Source organism: Talpa occidentalis, unplaced genomic scaffold, assembly GCF_014898055.3.
Source record: "Talpa occidentalis isolate TD23 unplaced genomic scaffold, MPIMG_talOcc4v2.1 talOcc4.14, whole genome shotgun sequence".
In the NCBI taxonomy this organism is placed as follows: Eukaryota; Metazoa; Chordata; class Mammalia; order Eulipotyphla; family Talpidae; genus Talpa; species Talpa occidentalis.
In genome coordinates, this window is record NW_023601433.1 from 27,404,560 (window position 1) to 27,428,670 (window position 24,111).

Consider the following 24,111-nt stretch of genomic DNA (forward strand, 5'->3'; position numbering starts at 1 on the left):
TCATTATGGATTTGTAGATTTTGCCCATGTCTCATTTCAGCGTATCAGTTTTTATCTTCATATGACAAGAAGTTGTGTTCTTAGGTGTGATGATTTGAAATTGATAGCTATCTAATATGCTTGATATAATATCTTGATAGCTATACTTTCTATTAATCTGGTAATTTTCCAACCAGTTTGGTTGATTTTTAAAGTATGATTGTTTACATTAAACTTTTTTTTTTTACCAGTTTTCTAGTATACTTTGCCCTTTCCATAGATATTTCCTGTGTGCTTCTTTTTCAGGTGGGCTAATTGCAGAAAACAAACTTTCCTTTGTACTTTTTGTTTACTTGTTTGTTTCAAAAGCTAGTGGAAAAAGAGAGATGACTTGGAGCGCTCTAGCAAGTAGAGTCTGTTACAACTGCAGGGAAGGGCCAGGAGCTGAGAGGACAGGGCAGGAATTTCCAGCTCCCAGGCTCTGCATCCATGGGTCTTGGGCTACACCATCTGCGGCCACCATCGGGCAGCAAGGGCCTGTGTGGACGAACCTTCATTGCTGTGATTTATCCAGAACTGCATGAAGTCACAGGAACTCTTTACCTCTGAGCTTTTCCTAGGAAGAAGCAGTCTCAGATGTCCCAAATCTGCTGAGTTATTTTGAGCTCAGACCATGGAATGCAACAAGAAAAGGGTGAAACTAATTGCTGGTTGGCTATAACTTCAAATGCAGGTCTTCTCCCTAGAACTTTTCTATGATTCCCTTTACAAGGGACTCAATAACTGCTCCCTGCATGCTCTATGCTTTTAGCTGCATTTCAGAGGAGAAATGGTGTTGCATGCTGTTTACATTCCACATGAACCAAACCTTATAATTGTACTTTTTTTTTGAAATTTGCATCAGATTTAATCCCAGGGAATAAAAAAAAAGAGCAATTATAACAATAGTCTTAGAAATTTTAAGAGAGAGGGAGAGAGAGTATCACAAAGGTGTTGTGACGTCTTGTTCAGGTTTGGGGAGGTTGGTTTATCTTGCCTGTGGAGCGAAATGGAAGAAAAGGCAAGAAAGTTCAAATGATCTCATCTGTGACCTGACCCTTGAATCTAAGAAGCAGGAAGCAGATTTGCATAGAGACCCTTTCCTCCTCTTAGGCAGGGCTGGGGATAAGAGACATCTGGGGGAGCCAGGCCCAGGTTGGGGCATCAGAAGACAGAGACCTTGGCTTGTCTCCACCATGGCCTGGACTGTGCTTCTCCTCACCCTCCTCACTCAGGCCACAGGTGAGCACCTCCAGGGAAGGGACACTGAACACATCACAGCTGACCCTTATCTCTGCTCAGCTCACCTGGGCTCAGGCTGAACTCACTTGTGTATGTTTTTCCTCTTTTCAGGTTCCTGGGCCCAGTCTGCTCTGACTCAGCCTTCCTCAGTGTCTGGGGCTCTGGGACAGTCAGTCACCATCTCCTGTGCTGGGACCAGCAATGACATTGGGCAGTATAACGATGTATCCTGGTACCAGCAGCTCCCTGGCAAGACACCCAAGCTCCTGATTTATGTTGTCAGTTCCCGGCCCTCAGGGATCCCTGATCGCTTCTCTGGCTCCAAGTCAGGCAACACGGCCACTTTGACCATCTCTGGTCTCAAGCCTGAGGATGAGGCTGAGTATTACTGTAGCTCATTCAGGAGTGGTTATACTTACCACAGTGGTGTAAGTTCACGGGGAAGTGAGACAAGAACCTGCCCTGTGCTCCCAGCGTCCCTGTTGCACAGAAGAGGCTTCCCCCACCCTGTGCAGATGGGGCTTCATGCACGTGGCCTTGACAATTCAGTTCACTCTTAGCTCCTCTCTTCTCCTTAGTGCAATCCACAATGATGCTGTCTTATTTTCAGGGTGCAATGATTTTTTTTTCTCTACATTTATGATTGATCCTAGAATGTCCTCCACTTTCCATTTCTTTAGTGACAGGAGTTCATGGCATAGAGCTCAGGCTGTTCTCCTCCGTGGAGTCGGTTCTCTGCTGCTGGAGACTCTGGAACATGTCCCTGTCCCAGCCACGTGTTAGTGTGGTGCTGCTGTCGGTCTTTTGTGACAACAGGATGTGAGTTTTTGTAGACAAAGAATATCATTTTCTGCAACCCTGTTTCTGTAACTACACATGACTGTTCTAGAATGTCTGGGAATCTGTCCAAGTATCTTTATTTTTTCAGAGAGCTTGGAGAGTGCAAATCCTCTCATGTGTCTCTGCCTTGAAAAGGTTCCAGTTTTTCTTAAAGGTGACTAGTATGGTTCTTAACAGTGAGCAGTGGGAAGAAAATTATAGCTAGAGCATGAGTGAGTGGGATCCTCCACAGTCTTTGTTCCTGTTGACTGTGGAGCCTTCAGCTTGGCACAGGGAGGTGCAGGTCCAGTATTGGCAGCGAGATTAACATATGACACTTCAGGGTGGAACATCTGTGAGTTGAGATTGGACTTCCTTTTTTAATTTTTAAAATATTTTTATTAATTTATGCATACAAGGACTGGAGTGTAGGCCAGAGGTGCGGGGGTGGGCGGTTGAGAGGATTCGCTAGAGAAAGTATAGGGAGCATAACAGGTGGATCTACTGAAATACACTGATGAAGTGAGTAGAGGGGAGACAAGCAGAGGTCTGCTGTGCTGTGGGTTAGTATGGGAGTGGCTGGCAATAGCTTGACAGCACTGAGACTTTAACCCCTGAGCCACCAGGGAGGGCCAGGATTGGACTTCTTCAGGCCAAAAGCAGCTAACACTTACCATGTTTCATTCTTGCTAAAAATTTGTGTTTTCTCTTTTCCCTATTCATTGGTATATTACATATAATTATAACAGGAATATACTGCAGTATAACTTGTTGGGTGCATCAGCACTTCAAATGTCCCATGTGACAGACAGACTTGAAATGAGGGTTCCTAGGGCTGGTGTAGTTAGGACAGCCCCCCTCACTCCAGCCTCTCCCTCCACATCCTCCAAACCTGGAGTTCACCTCCTGCTCCCCATTGGGTCATTTAAATCTGAGCGAGCTCCCTCTTATTTGGCAGTATATATTCTTTTACCATTTAAGGATTCAATCTTCCTAGGTCTCCTCTTCATAACTTTATTTATTTATTTTTTTTAATGGAACATTCCAACTTCATTTATTTCCCATCCATTGTTTCTTCATTACTGACTTGAGAAACCCTCAGGCCACACACTCGGGAAGAAACACCTACTGGGACAGGTAGAATGATCATGAAGTTGTATCGAAACCCCAGTATGGCAGGACACATTTCAATCAGGAAAAGATAAAGGGAAAAGGGATTCGATGGAAACAGGAACTGGAAAGCAAAAAGTGATGAAAGAAGAAAGAATAAAACAGATTTCAACTCCACTAGTCTGTCTTCCCTGGTGATTGTGTTACACCCCCTGGACACTGGGGGAAGCAAAGGCCTAGATTTGGGGACATTATTGGTTTTGTCAATGGGCCTGATTCAGTTTTGGAGCTGCTTCTCTCAGAGCACCCTTGCATTATTCAGAAATAGGGTCACAATTCTTCTGTATCCCAACAGTTCTTTCTTTATGATAAATGAACCAGGTCTCAGTCTCTGGACACAGTGTCTGTCACTGCTCCTGCTTAGGACACAGAGGCTTTTGAGAAGAATGAGGGAAAGCTGAAGAGAAATGAAAAGTAGCCACCTTTGGGTTTCATCATCGGAAAACGAGTGATTGGAGCTCCTTAGACAGCCTTGAACCCTGTCTTTTCCACACTCCTCAGAGCAAGGAATAGTCCCAGATCCTCAGTCAGGAGCCTCCATGAGTCTGTGGTGGAAGGACAGGGACAGCCCCAGGGGCTTTAACACTGCCACAGGCTCAGTCTGTCCTGACTCAGTAGTACAGCTCAGAGGGACAGCATGTCAGTTGAGCTCTGCCATTCTCGGATGCAGAAGAACTAGCGTATAGGAACAAGTTAGAGTGGGATGAGCAGAAACAGGTACAGGAAGCAATTTGTGTGAAGGCCCCTCCCCTCTGAGACAGGGGTAGGTGATAGGAAAGTTTGGGGAAGTCAGGCCCATCTCCTGGGTTATATCCATCATGATCTGTGCTCCTCTCTCCACTCCCTCTTCACTCAGGGGACAAGTGAGGCCCCCAGGAAGTGACCCCATGGGCATGAGTGCTGACAATTTCTCTTCCACCCCAGGATCAACTGGTCCCAGCACTGAGCATCCCTGAGTTTGTTTCCCTCTTTCCAGCTTCCCGGTCCCAGTCGCTCCTGTTGGAATCCCTTGGGCAGTGTCCATGCTCTGGAACACTCAGTGACCATTTCCCTTGTTGGAAGTGACATGGGGTATCACACCAGTGGTGTATCAGGGCCTGGGTTGAGCCCAGTCTCCTTATCTCTGCTGTCGGGACTTTTCCCCCAGGGATCCCTGATCACTTCTCTGGTAATGATCATCCCTGACCCTCAGTGGCTCCACCTGAGGAAGAGACTGATCATCACTGTCCCTCATTTAGAAGCCTGGCACTTCCACAGTGTGCAAGTTCGGGGGAAGTGAGGCCAGAATCTTCCCTTGCTCACAGGCTCCCTGAAGATACTTCAGAGCCTGTGCAGAGGGGACATCACACAAATGTCTTGAGAACATGGTTCCCAAAGCAGGTCCATCATTCTCCCCTAACACCCCAAAGCAAAACATCCTCTGTTCTATTGCTTTGCAATAAAAGAGCTTTTCTTGTTCTCTGTGTCCAAGTTACAGAATATGTAACTTTTCCCAACTCAACTACACTAGAACGGACAGGGAGACAAGTTGGGGCCATTTTCCTCAGTTTTCAAGTATATCCTCACTTTACATGTTCTAGTCTCCTGTGCCTGTGCAGCCCAGCCTGGACTCAGTTGTCCAGAACAATGTCTCCTTCACTCAAGTCTGCCCTGCTGAGTCAGTGCGGCCTTTCTTGGTGCTTACTCTTCTGCACATTGCTGCTGAGAGAAGAGATGCTGAGGAAGGTGAAATTGTTGCTGAGATCTGAGGATTAACTACATGGACATTTTATGTTAATATCCCTCTAGGTTACCCCATATCCAGAGATACTGAACAGGAAAGAATTTTAGTTGCATCTGCGGTGTGTGGAATCTTCCCTTTCCATCCTGTATTCCTTTCCCACTAGGAAGGGCTGTTTCCCAAAAGGATCCCTTTTTCTCCAAGGGATGAGATAGCTGGTGGACATGCCCCCCTTCCTCAGGAATCCCCAACATTTTTGTTACTCATGATGAGCCAATTCTAGTTCTTGCTGGAGCACCTGTTACAATTCTTCATAATGACACGTTCACATGTAGACATGCAGTTTGACCAAGAAGAGTCAAACATCTGAATGAAGGTAGGTTTCAGCCCCAGAGGCACCAGGCCATGACCAACTCTTTCCATTCCACCAGAACTTTCCCAGTTTTATATCTGAACATAATGTGATCTGGCCCAGAACCATCCCCAGTGCCTCAGGAGGAATGGTCACTGTGATGTCAGCTAGAGTGGGCCTGCAGTGTTCGGACTCACCAGGATTGTTCTGCGTCTGTGCCAGTGTCCTGCCCGAGACTCGCGTTTGTACCAGTGGACTCAGTAAAGTCAACTGCATGGATGGCATCCGGCCTGGGAGGGTCTGACTTAGACAAGGCAGGGGAAGGAGAAATTCATTGTTTCTCCTTGTCTCACTGCAGTAGCTGGGTCATGTGGGTATCTCTCTGGCCGGCCGGGCTCCAACCCACACTGCGGAGGTTGTAGACAGGTTCACAGCGCTGCGCTCAACCACCTGTGCCACCAAGGAGGCCCAGTCTTAGAAATTTTAAAAATAGAGGGAGATATATTATCACAAAGGTGTTGTGACGTCATGTCCAGGTTTGGGGAGGTTGGTTATTCTTGCCTGTGGATGTGAAATAGAAGAAAAGGCAAGAAAGTTCAAATGATCTCATCTATGACCTGGCACTTGAATCTAAGAAGCAGGAAGCAGATTTGCCTAGAGACCCTGTTCCTCCTCTTAGGCAGGGCTGGGGATAAGAGACATCTGGGGGAGCCAGGCCCAGGTTGGGGCATCAGAAGGCAGAGACCTTGGCTTGTCTCCACCATGGCCTGGACTCTGCTCCTCCTCACCCTCCTCACTCAAGGCACAGGTGAGGCCTCCAGGGAAGGGACACTGAACACATCATGGCTGACCCTTATCTCTGCTCAGGTTCACCTGGGCTCAGACTGAACTCACTTGTGTGTGTTTTTCCTACTTTCAGGTTCCTGGGCCCAGTCTGCTCTGACTCAGCCTTCCTCAGTGTCTGGGGCTCTGGGACAGTCAGTCACCATCTCCTGTGCTGGGACCAGCAATGACATTGGGGTTTATTATCGTGTGTCCTGGTACCAGCAGCTCCCTGGCAAGACACCCAAACTCCTGATTTATGATGTCAGTTCCCGGCCCTCAGGGATCCCTGATCGCTTCTCTGGCTCCAAGTCAGGCAACACGGCCACCTTGACCATCTCTGGTCTCAAGCCTGAGGATGAGGCTGAGTATTACTGTGGCTCATACAGGAGAGCTAATACTTACCACAGTGGTGCAAGTTCATGGGGAAGTGAGACAAGAACCTGCCCTGTGCTCCCGGACTCCCCGTAGCACAGAAGATGCTTCCCCCACCCTGTGCAGATGAGACTTCATGCCCGTGGCCTTGACAATTTAGTTCTCTCTTAGCTTTTCTCTTCTCCTTAGTGCAATCCACAATGATGCTGTCTTATTTTCAGGGTGCTATGATTTTTTTTCCCTCTGCATTTATGACTGATGCTAGAATGTGCTCCACTTTCCATTTCTTCAGTGACAGGAGAATCATGGCATAGAGCTCAGGCTGTTCTCCTCCGTGGAGCCGGTTCTCTGCTGCTATAGACACTGGAATATGTCCCTTGTCCCATCCATGTGTCAGTGTGGTGCTGCTGCCGGTCTTTTCTGCCGACAGGATGTGAGTCTTTGTGGAGAAAGAATATCATTTTCTGCAACCCTGTCCAGTAACTACACATGACTGTTCTAGAATGTTTCGGAATCTGTCCATGTATCTTAAATTTCCAAAGAGCTTGGAGAGGTACAACCTCTCATGTGTCTCTGCCTTGAAAAGGTTCCAGTTTTTCTTAAAGGTGACTAGTATGGTCCTTAACAGTGAGCAGTGGGAAGGAAACTGTAGCTGGAGCATGAGTGAGTCGGATCCTCCACAGTCTTCGTTCCCGTTGACTGTGGAGCCTTCAGCTTGGCACAGGGAGGTGCAGGTCCCGTATTGGCAGCGAGATTAACATATGACACTTCAGGGTGGAACATCTGTGGGTTGAGATGGGACTTCCTTTTTTAATTTTTAAAATATTTTCATTAATTTGTGCATACAAGAACTGGGGTGTAGGCCAGAGGTGCGTGTGGGGAGTAAGAGGATTCACCTGAGAAAGTATGCGGAGCAGAACAGGTGGATCTACTGAAATACACTGCTGAGAGGAGCAGCGGGTGAGAAAGCAGAGGTCTGCTGTGCCATGTGTGTTAGCTCCCTGGCTGGGGATTGAACCAGTGCTGGAGTGGCTGGCAATGCTTGATAGCACTGGGACTTTAACCCCTGTACCACCAGGGAGACCCAGGATTGGACTTCTTCAGGCCAAAGGCAGCTGACACTTACCATGTTTCATTCTAACTAAAAATTTGTGTTTTTCTCTATTTCCCATTCATTGCTGTATTTCATATAATACAACACAGGAATACACACAGTATAACTTGTTTGGAGTTAATATGCAACAAACATGATTATATTTTCATTTTATTTCACCCACAATGTCCAGAGTGAGTCTACTCCTACTACTGATATTTGTGATTTGGGGACTGAGGAGTGTAAAGAAATGTGACAAATATTCATGGAACAATGTTCTTCAGCTGACATTTTGGTAACAAATATTAAGGCATAAATGAGAAAGAGAGTCTTGAAAATGTCCACAATCATAATAATTACTTGCAGTCAGCACACCAAATGTCCCATTTGACAGACATACTTGAAACGAGGGTCCCCAGGACAGGAGCTAGGGCAGCTCCGCCTCACTCCAGCCCCTCCCTCCACATCCTCCAAACCTGGAGTTCATCTCTTGCTCCCCATTGGGTCATTTAAATCCAAGCTCCCTCTTATCTTGCAGTATATATTCTTTTACCACTTAAGGAAATAGTCTTTGGTCTCCTCTTCATAACTTTATATTTTTTTTAATGGAACATTGCAACTTCATTTTATTTCCCAACTATTGTCTCTTCATTACTGATTTGAGAAACCCAAGCGCCACACCCTCAGGAAGAAACACCTCCTGGGACAGGTAGAATGATCATGAAGTGCTGCATTTAAACCCCAGTATGGCAGGATGCACATCAAGAAAAGATAAAGGGAAAAAGGATTCGAGAGAAACAGCATTCTGTATTAAACAGGAAAGAGAAAAGTGATGGAAGAGAAAGGACAAAACTGATTTCAACTCCACTCATCTGTCTTCCCTGCTGATTGTGTTACACCTCTCTGGGCCACTGGGGCACCAAAAGCCTGAGTTGGAGGAGATTATTGGTTTGGTCAATGGACCAGATTCAGTTTAGGCGCTGCTTCTCTCAGAGCCCCCTCTTACCATTCAGAAATAGAGTTACAATTCTTTTGGACCCCAACAGTTCTTTCTTTATGAACCAGGTCTCAGTTTCAGGTCACAGTGTCAGCCCACTGCACACACATGGGATATAGGGGCTTTTGAGAAGAACGAGGGAGAGGTGAAGAGAAATGAGAAGTAATCACCATTGTGTTTCAGCATCAGAAAATGAGTCATTGGAGCTCCTTGGACAGGCTTGAGCCCTGTGTTTTCTACACTCTTCAGAGCGTGAAATTGTCCCAGATCCTCAGTCAGGAGCTGCCATGAGTCTGTGGTGGAAGCACAGGGACACCCCCATGGTGTCTGGCACTGCCACAGACTCAGTCTGTCCTGACTCAGAAAGTACAGCTCAGAGGGCCAGCACTTCACTTGAGCTCTACCATCCTTAGATGAAGGACTAGGGTGTAGGAACAAGTCATTTTGGGATGAGCAGATGTGAGTACTCCCGTCTGGGTCGGGGTAAGTTGAGAAGAAGTTTGGGGGTCAGGCCTATGTCCTGGGTTATATCCATCATGATCTGTGCTCCTCTCTCCACTCCCTCTTCACTCAGGGGACAAGTGTGGGCCCCAGGAAGTGACCCCAAGGACATGAGTGCTGACAATTTCTCTTCCACCCCAGGCTCAACTGGTCCCAGCACTGAGCATCCCTGAGTTTGTTTCCCTCTTTCCTGCGTCCCCGGCCCAGACTCTCTTTTTGGAGCCTCCCGCAATGTCCAGGCCCTGGGACATTCTGTGACCATCTCCCTTGTTGGACGTGACATCGGGTATCACACTTGTGGTGTACAGTGCCTGGGTTGAGCCCAGTCTCCTTATCTCTACTGTCAGGACTCTGCCCCCAGGCATCCCTGATCACTTCTCTGGTAATGATCATTCCTGACTCTCTGTGGCTCCACCTGAGGAAGAGGCTGATCATCACTGTCCCTCATTTAGGAGGCCTGGCACCTTCCACAGGGTGCAAGCTCACGGGGAGGTGAGACCAGAACGTGCCCTTGCTCATAGGCTCCCTCCTTGTTGTGAAGGTGCTTCAGCAGCCTGTGCAGAGGGGACATCACGCAAGGGTCTTGAGAATATGGTTCCCACAGCAGCTCCATTGTCCTCCCCAGCGTTCAAAGCAAACATCCTCTGGTCTATTGTTTCACAATAAAAGCAGCTTTTCCTTCTCTGGGTCCAGGTCCCAGAATATGCAACTTTTCCCAATAAATACACTAGAGGAGACAGGGAGACACATGTTGGGGCCAGTTTTCCCAGTTTTCAAGTATATGCTCACTTTACATGCTCTGGTCTCTCATGCCTGTGCCGCCCAGCCTGGACTCAGTTGTCCAGCACGACATCTCTTTCTTCACTCGGGTCTGCGCTGCTGTCAGTGTGGCCTTCTTGGTGCTTATTCTTCTGCACATTGCTGCTGAGAGAAGAGGAGCTGAGGAAGGGGAAAATGTTGCTGAGACCTGAGGATTAACTACATGGACCTTTTCTTTTAATATCCCTCTAGGTACCCCTTATCCAGAGAAACTGAGCACGGGGAGGTTTAGTTGCATCTGCGGTGTGTGGAATCTTCCCTCTCCATGAGGGATTCCTTTCCCACTAGGAAGGGCTGTTTCCAAAAACAGCCTTTTTCCTCCATCCCTTTTCATCCAAGGGACGAGATAGCTGGTGGCCATGCCCTCTTCCTCAGGAATCCCCAACATTCTTTTTACTCATCCTGAGCCAATCCCAGTTCTTGCTGGAGTGCCTGTTACAATTCATCATAATGACACGTTCACATGTAGACATGCAGTTTGACCAAGAACAGTCAAAAACTGAATGAAGGTAGGTTTCAGCCCTAGAGCACCGGGCCATGATAACTATGTCCATTCCACCAGATCTTTCCCACTTTTAGTTCTGATCGTGACATGTTCTGGCCAGGACCCAGGCCCAGGGCCTCAGGAGGAAGAGTCACTGTGATGTGAGCGAGAGTGGGCCTGCAGCACCTGGACTCACCAGGATTGTTCTGCGTCTGTGCCAGTGTCCTGCCTCAGACTAGCGTTTGTACTGGTGGACTCAGTAAAGTCAACTGCTTGGACAACTTCCAGCCTGGGAGCGTTTGATTGGACAAGGTAGGGGAAGGAGAAATGTATCGTTTCTCCTAGTCTCACTGCTGGGGCTTGGTTATTTCACCTCATTCTCTTCCCAATGCTGAAATTCACATCACATGTGTGCTGGTTCTCAGGCACTTGGACTGGAAGTGAATGAAAACACCTCTGTCCAGGCTCCCTAGCTTGCAGATGGATTTCCTACATCAGGAAACAAGGATCTGAGGGGAGGCAATTCCCGATGAGAAGTCATTCTCCTCCTAACCTACCATTCGTTATTTTTTCTAATCTTTTGTAGCCAACCTTCTTAATTTCCCCAGTCACACTGATGTCCCCCAGCTGGTCGGTGTCACACATCAGTGGCTCATCAGTAGCCAGGTCACAGCCCATGGGGACAGGCTGTTGCTCCTGGACAAAGAATACCTTCTGGGCCCTCCCCCTTGTGTATGTGAGGCTGGCAGAGGCTGCCCCTGTGTGTAGTGGGTGTGTCTCTATGGAGACTAGCCAGGTGGCCAAGGGGCTTCTTTCTGGTTGTCCTTGCACATCTTACACAGTGCTCCTTGACTGTTTGGCCATCAGTGGGACATTTACAAAGTGTCTACGTGTGTCACATGAGACAGATATCACATTGTCTGCACTGGGTGAGGCATCCACACAAGATTTATAATCCTACCTCCTGGTCGCACAATGTCAGCACAAGGGTGCGGGATGTGATTTTCTGATCGTGCTGTCAGTTCTGTGAACTCAGGAGTCCCAGCTCGAGTCCCAGAGGTCAGCGGTCCTTGACCACCTCTGGACTTGCCTGAGGTCATGACTGATGAGCACTGTTTGTCCTGGAAAACCCAAAGGGTTTATCTGCAATGCTCCATGTTCATGGGACATAGGTCTACAACCTATGATTTGCTCTCAGCACTGGGCTGTGCATCTGCAGCGAGTCACTGTGGTTTCTACTGTCCTTTCTGCTCCTGGCTAAGAGGGAGTCTCATATCACATAATGTCATCCTAGGAACCCATCCTGTCACCTGGGCCATTTAAGTCACCTAGTCAACGGGGAGAGGTTTGCTCACCTTTGCCTTATTTGTTGCTTAGAATAAAAATTACCTTCTTCTCAAATTCAAGGGGTAAGTATTTTCTAGGGTCAACATGGGGTTGAAACCACCTGTGAAAAAAGCTCTGCCAATGTTGCTGAGGGAACAGCATGAAACAGAAGTGAGTAAGTCCTACCTTTCAGTGTCCACCCTCTTGTTCCACTTGGTTTGTTGATGCTCATCTGAACCAGCACAACATTATGTGTTATTATGTAACTGGTGTGGTTTTGCCAAACTCACCTTCCCCATCTCTCTCTGTCCTGACATCACATCCCACACCCTCATGTTCTCTGTGTGTTCGAGAAGCATCACTCCAATGGCGTGTTTGCTCACGCCGAAGGTGCTCTTGGAGGGCTATTTTCTTCAGACTTTTTAGCCAAAGCAACATATTGCAACTGACTGAATGATGACACTGATGTGTAGCCTGGTTTGGGGACTGCAATGTCCGCAGGCTTCCATCAAGATACCTGGCTTGTAGTAGATTCTAAGAGCTTCTTTCTCCTTAGTCATGCCAATGGGGAAAGCTGTCAAGCCCATTGTCTCCACTCAGTGCCTTCTCTGCGGATTTGTAAGCACCCCAGGCTCATCTGAGTCCAAAGCAGACACTAGAACAGGTTGTGGGGTCCCACCCTAAGGGGAGATTGAGAGGTCCCATCCCTGTCTTCTGTCCCTGGGAATGGAGGGATTAGCTTTTCTCTGCTAGATTGGGATCCCCTCCTCTCCTTGTCATTGAGATGCAGGGAGGGTAACTCCTCTGTCTTCTTGGCATCAGGAATCTTTTTCCAGGAAGGGATACTTGGGGGAAGATCAGACTCTGTTCCCCTCCTCTGCTCTAAAGTGGGGTGAGTGGAGTGAGGGTTGTTGGTAGAGAAAACGAAGGATGGAGTGAAGATTGAGAGAGAAAGAGAGACAGAGGAAGAGAGAGAGAGAGATAAACAGATAGAGAGAACCAGGTAGAGACAGAGAGAGAAGAAACACAAATACAACCTTAACAGCTGGGGTGGGAGAAGACTCAGGGAGAATGTATTTGAAAATTTATTTTGATTTTAATGTACTCTCCTCAGAATCCGAATCAGTGTGGTCCTGCCGTGTCACCCAATCTGTTACAGGACAGGGAAATGGGCAATGCAGAACACCCAAATCTGCCTGCTCTAAATAGGTCCTACCATTCACCACATAAAAAAAAAAAAACATATAAATCCTTTGTTGAAAAGGAACTTTAATGCAATTAGTGTGCAATACAGAAAAGACAAAGTCTATAGTTTCCAAATCAATCACCCAAAGTTTCCCTACCTCTCGTGGGTAAAAGTCTAGCCAAACAGCAGGTGCTTTATTCTACTTTTTTTTTTTTTTAAGATTTTTTAATTTTTACTTATACAAGCACTGGATACAGTCAGAAGCACGGGAGGGTGAGAGGATTCACCAGAGCCAGAGCGGGGAACAGAACAGGCAGACTGACAAAATACGCTGCTGAGGGGAGCAGCGGGCATGGCAGGAGAGGTCTGTGCACCTTGTTGTTGCAGGAGGCCTTGATGCCCCAGTCAGATAACACACTGGCAAGCAGCGAAGCTTAAAGGGCCTCACACTGTGGGTCAGAAGCTCAAAGGGCCTCACACAGTGGGACCGAAGGTAAAGGGCCTCACACTGTGGGGCTGAAGATTCCTTGTGCCTCACACCGTGGGGCTGAAGATCTAACATTCCTTCACTTTTTGTTCTTGGTCATAAAAGGAGAAAAATTTCCCAAAAAGTACATTAGGCACTACATTACATGCATCAGTATACTGCAAATAAACGGCATGGAAAATTATCTGTTAGAAACTAATTTTTAAACAATTTGGCCCCCTTGACAATGGGAGACATCTTATTGAGCATGCCTGACAAGCATTACAATACACCGATTATAGTAGGTCCTTCTTTTTTGTTTTCTCTTGAAGTTTCTTGGGAAAGTTTTTAAATGAAGCTATTTGAGTTAAGGAATTTCTAGGTAGAAAAAGTTCCGATAGCTGAGCAGCAGCTGGTCTCTGGCTGAAGGCCATATGAATAAAATAGTCTTTTGATGCTGAGGCTTTAGCTGATAGGGGTGCACTGGCGGCTATCCACTGTCTTAGATAATTGTCTAGCTGAAATAATAAGTTTTAGTGTTAGGTTTGGTTTTTTATCTATTAACCTCGAAGGCTACCATCTTGCTGGGACCCGTAGGAAGCAGTAGTCCATGGGAATAAAATACACTAATTGTTTCTGCTTTACACATGACAATGTATTTTTTTTCTGCTTACTAAAAATGAATAAATAAAGACCTGCTGAGTTTCTCCGCAGAAGATACTTGCACCTCATCAAGTGTTAGTGTCTCCTCACTACCTCATCCCCTTCCCCTCAGCCCTTCCGTTTTCGCCGAGGCCCTCTCATCCTTTCAGGAACCCCGACACGACATTTTGCTGGAGGCTGGTACCCGGCACCATGTGGGACCCTTGCAGGTGGCCGGGGATTGAACTGGCACTGCAGAGGCTGCATGCAATTTCGCAGCCCAGCGTTCAACTGCTGTGCCATCAGAGGAGGCCCGACGTTTTTTTCTTAAGTTGCATTAGTGTCTTAGACCTTTCATATCAAATGGCCACAACTGTTCTTAAAATAACAGTGATGTATTGTCTCCCAATTCTGCAGGGTAACAAGTCAAATATCAACCTATTTGTAGAGTTATACTCCTGCCGTTAAAAAGGGGCAAGAATCCTTGCTTATTCTTATTCAGGTGATTGCTGGCAAGTCTTACAAAGTTCTTGACTTAAAACGGTCACTCTTCAATCTCTGCCTTGGTCTCCCCGTGGCATCTCTCTCCTGCTTGTTTGCATTTTTTTTTTTTTTTAAGATTTATTTTATTCATATAAGAACTGAGGTACAGGCCAGAAGCATGTGGGCGTGAGAGGATTCACCAGAGACAGAGTGGGGAGCAGAACAGGCAGATGGACTGAAAACACTGCTGATGGGAGCACCGGGTGGGAATCTCCCTGGCCGGCTGGGAATTGAACCCACGCTGCAGAAGCTGCGGACAACTTCACAGAGCTGCGCTCAACCCGCTGCACCACCGGGGAGCCCCTGTTTGTATTTCTTCTTTTCTTCTTTTAAGACACTGGTCATAGCAGATTAGGGTCCACCCTAATGAAGTCTTACATCATCTTGATTTGATTGCACTGCAAAGACCCTTTTTCCAAACAATGTCTCATTTCTTGATGGGATTTAGAATTAAACCTATTTTGTTTGTTTTTTTGAGATACAATTCAACTAAAAATACCAGGAGTAGGGTAAAATTCCAGATATTTTCCCCATTGACTGCCAGCTTAATTTTGTAAGAGTATCACGGTTACAAAAAACAGAATTCATGTTATTATTCAAGATCCATCTTAATTTGATGATTATTTTTGTGAAATCATAAAAGCATGCATTTTGCCATGATTTTTCATGGCATTTTCTATCAATGGCACTTAAGTTAGCTTGGATCATGGTGGTGCTGAGTACTTTCATTTCATATTAATTTCTGTATAATTGTACTATCAATGAGTAATGAGTGATAGCGTAATGATGAAATTTTATCATGTATTTGTAGATTTTTCCGTCTCTCATTTCAGTCTATCAGTTTTATCTTCATAATGTGACGTTGTCTTCTTAGGTGTGATGATTTGAACCTTGATAACTATATTATCTGTCTCTAGTACACTGGTAAATTTACGATCCAGTAATTTGATTTTTTAAATATGATTGTATACATCATACCTTTCTTTTGTTCACTAGTTTTCTGGTATACTGTGTCCTTTCTATAGATATCTCCTGTGTGCTTATTTCAAATGGGCTACTCAGAAGTCATGTAATTGTTTCTCTTTTCCACTTTTTGTTTAGTTGTTTGTTTCAAAAGCTGAAGGAAAAGGGAGAACTACTTGGAGGGCACTAGGAGGCAGATTTCTCTTACAACTGTGAGGGAAGAAGCAGGAGCTGAGAGAGAACAGGTCAGGGATGTCCTGCTAAAGCTCTGCTGCATCCACAGGACTTGGGATGCACCCTCAGTGGCCACCAGGGGACAACAAGGGACTGGGTTTTGGGGACCTTCATTGCTGTGGTTTATCCTGAAGTAGATGAAGTCCCATGAATGTTTACCTCTAAGATTTTCCTAGGAAAAAGCAGGATTCAGATGTGCTAAAACAGCTGTGTTATTTCAAACTCAGACCATGGAATTCAAAAGGAAAAACAGGACACTGTTTCTGGTTTGTTGTCCCTTTAAGCCAACTCTTTTTTTTTTTTTTTTTTATTTTTTTTTCTTTTTTCTTTTCTTTTTTTGCAAACCAGCACTGCAGAGGCTGCCCTCAGCCTTGTAGCCCAGTGCTCAACCACTGTACCACCAGGGGAGGCCCTGGTTTGCTGTCCCTTGAAATGCAGTTTTCTCTTTCAAGTGACTTTTCTGATTCCCTTTATAATAGCTGCTCCCTGCATGTTCTCGGTTTACAGCTGCATTCAGAGGAGAAATGGCTTGCATGCTCTCTACATCCCAGATGGAAACTGAACCATAAATAGGTACTTTTCATTTGAAAATAAATCAGTTTTAAAGCCAGACAATAAAAAAAGAGAGCGAATTAAAGAATAGTCTTACAAATTTTAAAGAGAGAAGGAGACAAATATGTGAAAGTTTCTGTGATTTCACGTCCAGGTTTGGGGAGGTTGGTTTATTTTAACTGTGGAAGTGGTGACATGGAAGAAAATGCAAGAAAGTTGAAAAGAACACATCTGTGACCTAGGACTTGAATGTAGTACTAAGGAAGTAGATTTGCATAGAGGCCCCTCCCTTGTCTTAGGCAGGGGAAGGGGATAAGAGACATCTGGGGGAGCCAGGCCCAGGTTGGGGCATCAGAATGCAGAGACCTTGGCTTGTCTCCACCATGGCTTGGACTGTGTTCCTCCTCACCCTCCTCACTCAGGCCACAGGTGAGGCCTCCAGGGAAGGGACAATGAACACATCACAGCTGACCCTTATCTCCTACCCAGGTTCACCTGGGCCCAACTGAACTCACCTGGTGTGTTTTTCATCTTTTCAGGTTCCTGGGCCCAGTCTGCTCTGACTCAGCCTTCCTCAGTGTCTGGGACTCTGGGACAGTCAGTCACTATCTCCTGTGCTGGGACCAGCAATGACATTGGGGGTTATAACCTTGTGTCCTGGTACCAGCGGCTCGCAGACTCACCATACAAGCTTCTGATTTATGATGTCAGTTCCCGGCCCTCAGGGATCCCTGATCGCTTCTCTCGCTCCAAATCAGGCAACACGGCCACCTTGACCATCTCTTGTCTCAAGCCTGAGGATGAGGCTGAGTATTACTGTGGCTCATACAGAAGTGGTTTTGCTTACCACAGTGGTGTAAGTTCACGGGGAAGTAAGACAAGAACCTACCCTGTGCTCACAGCCTCCCTACCACACTGAAGATGATTCCCTCACCCTGTGCAGATGGGGCATCACCCATGTGTGTCGCCTCATGGGGCATCAGTCTTGGGAGCTGAAGAGGACAGAGGAACAATAACTCAAAGTCCAAGTAGTGAGACAGAGAGAGAAAAAGGCCTAGGGGGCTACATGTCTGGAGATACAGTCTCAATATCCTGGCCAGTCACACATTTATTTGGTATCAGATTCAGGGAAGGTGGCCAAGTATGTGGAGTAATGTCCTTGGCAGGGATGAGGTTTGGAGCTACATAATAGTCTGGCACAAGCTTGAGAGAGTGAATAGGGGCTGTTGCTTGGGCATTCCATTGTTGTTGCTGATCTAAACATCCTATCACTAGTCCCTGTTCACACTTAACTTCCTGTCAAGGTGGTCTAGCTGCTTATGGTAATGAGGCCATAGTATCTGCCTGCTGTTTTCAGCAGATATTGGTTTCCCAGTATGTTCCTCATGCCAAGACTTTTGTCCAGGTGAGAGGCCCCAGCCTCACTCTACATTTAGCTTAACCAGCATCAACTTTGTGTGCCAGACACAATCCCAAGAACAAGGGGGCTTGGTGGATCCACACAGATGGCCTTGAGACATAAGTTGTATTCGCCTCCTTCCTTTCCATAACACAATCCACAAAGATCCTGTCTTATTTTATGGCTGCAATGATAGCTTTTCTCCATAATGATGATTAATCTTAGAACATACTACACTTTCCATTTCTGCAGTGACAAGAGACACTTGGCATGGAGCTGGGGCTGTTCTCCTGAGTGGAGTTGGGTCTCTACTGCCTGAGATGCTGGAACATGTCCTGTGTCCCAGCCACGTGTCAGTGTGATGGAGGACAAGAATAGAAAGCCTGGAATGGAGGCATCCCAAGACGAGAACCTGACCTACAAGGAGGTGGGGGTAGAGGAAAATAACATGACCATTAACCCAGCCATAGATGTCAGCCCCTCAGTCACCAGTGCCTTATCCTAATGCATAAGAGCCAAGCAGGATCAGACTGTCTAGGGAGTGTAGTGCAGACTTGAGGGTAAAGATATGGAGATTGGGCCCATCCTGGAATCTCTGATCCCTTTCTAGTTTTGCCCAGTTATCTAAAATCAACAACTAACAGGCCACTCCAAGGAGGAGTGAGCCCCTCCCAAAGAGAAAAGGACTATATCAGTGCAGTTTCTGCACAGGCTCAGGGTCACTTTCCTACTCCCCACCTGTGACTCTGCAGGTTTCTCTCTTCACCAACTCTCTCCTCTGTAGGGCAGCAGCTTTCTGGCTGTCCATGACCTGTATCATGCTGGGACTTCTCTTCACTGACCTCCTTCCGGGGAGGCTGTTCTCCTCAACGCTGCCCACCTGCAACCATGCAGGACCCTCTCAGCAAAACTGTCCCTTCTGGGGCAGCTGTTCCTGCCCGCCTGTGTCTGTGCAAATGTCTTTAGCTGTATTATCCCTTCCCTAATAAACCTTCCCTTTAAATATAACTAACATCTCTGTCTCGTGGAGTAACTCGCCTGGGAAACTTGCTGTGTGTTACAGAAACAGGAGCTCTGGTGAAACTGTTGTAGGGCAGCCCCGATATTGAACGGGTTGCCTGGCTGTGGGTGCTCACCGTTCTTTTAAAAGGGAATTGTTAATACTCTACTACAGGCATACACAAAAGGTTAATAAAAGGTTTATTTACAAGGGAAAAAGGAAATAAGGAAAATGTCAACTTAGGGAGAAAACAGGGAAATAAATTTTTTAATGCGTCCTACCAAATCCGACAACCTGGAAACCCAAAAAGCACTCTCAGAGCTTACCAGATGCTGTGAGCTGGCGGAGAGCCAAAATGGGGGAACCCCTCCAAAGCCCACGTGTCTGGCTTTATACCAACCTGGTTGCTTAACCCCACCCTCAGGTCTCAGCCACCTTCCCTTTGGTGGTGATGGGATTTGGAGTTCCCAGTGTCTTTGGCTTTGGCCTGGGATGGGGGTGGAGTCCACAAAGCCTGTATGGAATTAGCTTTAGGACATCCTTTTCTCCCTAACAAAACCTTTCCCAGAGTGAACCCAAGGACCCCGCACTCCAAACCCACTGTCTCCAAAAACGACAACAAGTGTAACGCTGTTCCCGGTGTGTTCTGCCCACAGGATGTTCTGCTCACAGGATGTGAGTCTCTGTTCAGAAAGTCTAGCATTTTCTGTAATCCCTGTTGCAGAAAATCCCATGTGCTCTCACATTTCCAGGAATCTGTCCAAGATTCTTGATGTTTTCAAGAGAATGCAGAGAGAATAGGGCCTCTCCTTGGTCTCTGCCTTGATGCCAGTCCACAAAGTCCTTTAAGAGGCAATGGGAATTATTTTAAAATACATATGCTCAAACACAGTAGCTAGAGGATGAGTGAATAGGATCGTTCAGTCATTGATCTTGTTGATTGTGGAAACTGGAACATGGCATGGGGACCTGCTGGTCCAGTAGTGGTAGTGAGATTAAAAGGTGATAATTCAGGGCCACCCTGGTGGCTCTAGAGGTTAAGTCTCAGTGCTATCAAGCTATGGGCAACCACTGCAGCATGAGGCATCCCCAGGCAGGGAACTAACCCACTGTTCCCGTCAGCAACATATTTCAGTAGATCCACCTGTTTTGCTCCCCACTCTGCCTCTGGTGCATCCTCTCCCTCCCCACATCTCTGGTCTACAGCCCAGATGTATGCATAAATAAATAAACATAAATCTTATTTGTTCCTTAAAAAAGTGGTACTTCAGACTGAAAAATATCGCGGGACTTGGGGTTGGACTTGCTCAGGATAAAGGCTGTTAATACTTGTCATAATTCATTCTTGTTTCCAATTTTGTGGTTTTCTCTATCCCCCATTCCCTGATATATTGCGTACAGTTATGACACAACTGCACCTGCAATATAACTGTTGGGAGTTAATATGCGGCAGCCATGATTATATTTTCATTCAATTTCATCCACATTGACCAGAGTGAGTCTACACCTACTTCTGGGTTTGTGTGGTGGGGACAGAGGACCAAGAATGAAATGTGAACTAAGCTCAGGGAACAATGTTCTTCAGCTGACATTTGGTAACAAATCACAAGGCAAAGAAAACAAAGAGGGATCTTGAAAGTGTCCACAAACATCACAATTGGTTGCATCAGCACATCAAATGTCCATGTGACAGACAGTCTTGAAATGAGGGCCCCAGGGCTGGTGTCTTAGAACAACCCAGCCTCCCTCCAGCCCCTCCCTCCATAGCCTGCAAAACAGGATTTTACCTGCTGCTCCCCACTGGGTCATTCAAACCTACTGAGCTCCCTCTCCTCCTGCCAAATATTTTATTTCACCATTTTGAAAAACAGACTTCTTTAGTCTGCATCTCACAATTTTTTTTTAATGAAACTTGTTACATGACATGCTTTCATTTCCATCCGGTGTGTCTTGCTGGCTGACTAGAGAATCCCTCCTCTACACACTAAAGAGGAAACACCTACTGAGGCAGGTTGAAGGGCTGAGTCTTAGCTCACCGTGTGGCAGGACATATTTCATTCAGGAGGAGACCCAGGGAACAGGGACAGAGGACCACAGGGATGAAAAGGAAATGGGGGAACCTTGTATTGATCTAGAAGAGAAAAACAGGAATGAAAAAGAATTGACAAAGCTGAGATTTTCAACTACACTCAGCAGCCTTATCTGGCACTTGAGTCATACCATATACTGCCCAGCAGGGGGCAGCAGGGCCTGGATGGGGGAAACTTCCTGGTGTGGTTCAACCTGGCCTGATTCAGTTCTAGGAGCTGCTTCCCTCTGATCGCCCCTAGTGTAATTCACAAACAGAGTCACACTTCTGTTGTACCTCAATAGTTCTTTTTATCAGGACCCGAAAATGAACCAGATCTCAGTCTCAGGTCACAGTGTCAGCCCACTGCACACACGTGGGACATAGAGGCTTTTGAGAAGAAAGAGTGCGAGGTGAAGGGAAGTGAGAAGTAACCACCTTTGGGTTTCATCATTGGAAAATGAGTGAATGGAGCTCCTCGGACAGCCTTGAACCCTGTCTTTTCCACACTCCTCAGAGTATGGAATTGCCCCAGATTCTCAGTCAAGGAGCAGTCATGAGTCTGTGGTGGAAGCACAGGGACACCCCCGGGGCCTCTGGCACTGCCACAGGCTCAGTCTGTCCTGACTCAGAAAGTGCAGCTCAGGGGGCAGCACTTCAGTGCAGTGCTGCCATGCTAGGGTGCAGAGGAATCTAGAGTGCAGGAATAAGTCAGAGTCGGGTAAGCAGAAACAGATACAGAACAGATATTTTTGGAGGATCCTCTCTTGTGAGACAGGAGTAGAGGATAAGAGAGTTTTGGGGAAGTCAAACCCAGATATCTTAGGGTATGTCCATCATGATCTTACATTCTCCACTCTCTAGTCACTTGGGGCACAAGCAAGGCCCCCAGGGCATGGACCCCAGGGACATGTCTTGACCCTCCATGTCTTCCACCCCAGCTCACCTGGGCTAGCACTGAACTCACCAGGATTTGTTTTCCTCTTTCCAGCTTTCTGAGTCTCCCTCAGTTTCCAGTTTCTGGGACACTGGATCACCATTTCTCCTGCTAGAGTGTTATCAGGTGTCACATTTGTCGTGTATCTTGGTGCCAGCAATACTGGGTTGAGCCTGGTCTCCTTATCTCTACCCACAGGACTCTGGCCCAGGGGTCTCTGATTCCTTCTCTGGTGTTGAGTCTCCATGACCCTCAGTGGCTCCACCTGAGGAGGAGGCTGCTCATCATTGTCCCTCATTTAGGAGGCCTGGCAATTTCCACAGTGTGCAAGTTCAAGGGGAAGGGAGGCCAGAACCTGCTCTGTGCTCACAGGCTCCCTCCCTGTTCTGAAGATGCTGCCCCAGCCTGTGCAGAGGGACCTTAACACACATGGCCTTGGCAATGTGGTTCCCACAGCAGCTCCATTGTCATCCCCTGACACCAAAATGAAAACAGCCACTCTTTTATTGTTTTGGGAAAAAACAGCATTTTTTTGGGTCTCTTTATCCCAATTCTTCACATGCCCTAATGGAGACAGGGAGGTACATGTTGGGGCCAGTTTTCCCAGTTGTCATGTATATCCGCACTTTACATGCTCTGGTCTCCCACGCCTGTGCAGCCCAGTCTGGACTCAGTTGTTCAGCACCACGTCTCCTTGTTCACTCTGGTTTGCCCTGCAGAGTCAGTGCGGCCTTTCTTGGTGCCTCCTCTTCCGCACATTGTTGCTGATAGGAGAGAGGCTGTTGCAGCAAATCTATGATGAGCTTGCAAATTGTGTCTTCTCTTGACCTTTTGGGCAGTGTCTCTCATTTCCACATATAAATGAAATCAATCGATGTTTCTCTTTTTCTTCTTTTTCGCTTATCATAGTCCCTTACAGCTCCATCCATGTTGCCACAAATGGCATGAGTTCACTTTTTTTTTTTAATCACAGAATAGTATTCTATTGTGTATATATATCACAACTTTTTGTTTTACTTTTTTTTACTTTTTTTTTTTACTATTTTATTTTATATAATTCTTACCTCATTTTTCATTTTTGCACAATGTATGCATTTTCATTTTGGTTATATTCCCCATACAATTGCACACCCCCCTTATTTTGACCCTAGTCCTTCCTCTCCCCCTTCCATCCCCGTAGTGTGTCTCTGGTTTATAGTTGCTTGTTGATTTTGATTTTCACTTTGTATTAATTGGTCTTTTTCTTGGTTCCTTATTTAGGATTTCTAAATTCCTGCTATGAGTGAGACGATGTGGTATTTTTTCTTTTTCTTTCTGACTTATTTCGCTGATCATGATCCCTTCCAGCTCCATCCATGTTGCTGCAAATTGCATGTGTTTATCTGTTTTGATTGCTGAGTAATATTCCATTGTGTATATGTACCACATCTTCTTGATCCAGTCATCTGGATCAATATTTTGGGCATTTGCATTGTTTCCGTAGCTTAGCTGCTGTAAATAGTGCTGCTATAAACATAGGAGTGCAGGTGCCCTTTGGAATTAATGTTTCTGTGCCATTTGGGTAAATACCTAGGCGTGGAATTGCTGGATCATATGGAAGCTCTATGTTCAGTAGGTCAAGAAATCTCCTCACAGCTCTCCATAGTGGTTGGACCAGTTTGCACTCCCACCAGCAGTGCAGGAGAGTTTCTTTTTCTCCACAACCTCGCCAACATTTGTTGTTGCTAGTTTTTTTAATATGTGCCATTCTCACTGGTGTGAGATGGTATCTCATGGTAGTTTTGATTTGCATTTCCCTGATGACAAGTGATGTTGAACATTTTTTTCATATGCCTGTTGGCCATTTGCATTTTCTCTTTGGAGAACTTTCTTTTTAGCTCTTCTGCCCATTTTTTTTTTTTTTTTTTGGTGGGACCCTCTCCTTAAGCCGGGGAAAGAACCGACGCTGCAGCGGCTGCGGGCATGCTAGCAACCCAACGCTCAACTGCTACGCCAACAGGGGAGGCCCATCTTCTGCCCATTTTTTGACTGGATTATATTTTCCTTTTTGTTGAGTCTCATCAGCTCTTTGTAGATTTTTGTGATCAGTCCTTTATCATTAGTGTTGTGTGCAAAAATTTTCTTTCAGTCGGTGGAATTTCTCCTTGTTGTTGTTATTGTCTCTTTTGCTGTGCAGAAGCTCTTTAATTTGATGTAGTCCCAGCTGTTTGTCTTTGCCTTCACTATCACTGCTTTGGGTGATGTGTCTGTAAAGATGTCTCTGAGGTTCATGTCATGAAGTGTTTTGCTTATATTTACTTCTATATATTTTATGGTTTCAGGTCTTATATCTAGTTTTTTAATCCATTTTGAGTTGGTTATTGTCCATGGTGTGAGGTAGTGG

At 46.2% G+C, this 24,111-nt stretch overlaps 3 gene segments (V, D, J or C); all 3 read left to right on the forward strand.

Annotated features, from left to right (window-relative positions):
* The first annotated feature begins 1,214 nt into the window (after positions 1-1,214).
* Positions 1,215-4,528, forward strand: LOC119244074 (immunoglobulin lambda variable 2-18-like). The segment is given in 3 exon segments: positions 1,215-1,260; positions 1,372-1,688; positions 4,397-4,528. Coding segments are annotated over 3 exon segments (495 nt in total).
* A 1,555-nt stretch (positions 4,529-6,083) lies between these two features.
* LOC119244075 (immunoglobulin lambda variable 2-18-like) lies at positions 6,084-6,614 on the forward strand. The segment is given in 2 exon segments: positions 6,084-6,129; positions 6,241-6,614. Coding segments are annotated over 2 exon segments (420 nt in total).
* Positions 6,615-16,707: 10,093 nt separating this feature from the next.
* Positions 16,708-18,228, forward strand: LOC119244076 (immunoglobulin lambda variable 2-11-like). The segment is given in 3 exon segments: positions 16,708-16,753; positions 16,864-17,180; positions 18,070-18,228. Coding segments are annotated over 3 exon segments (522 nt in total).
* Positions 18,229-24,111: the final 5,883 nt, after the last annotated feature.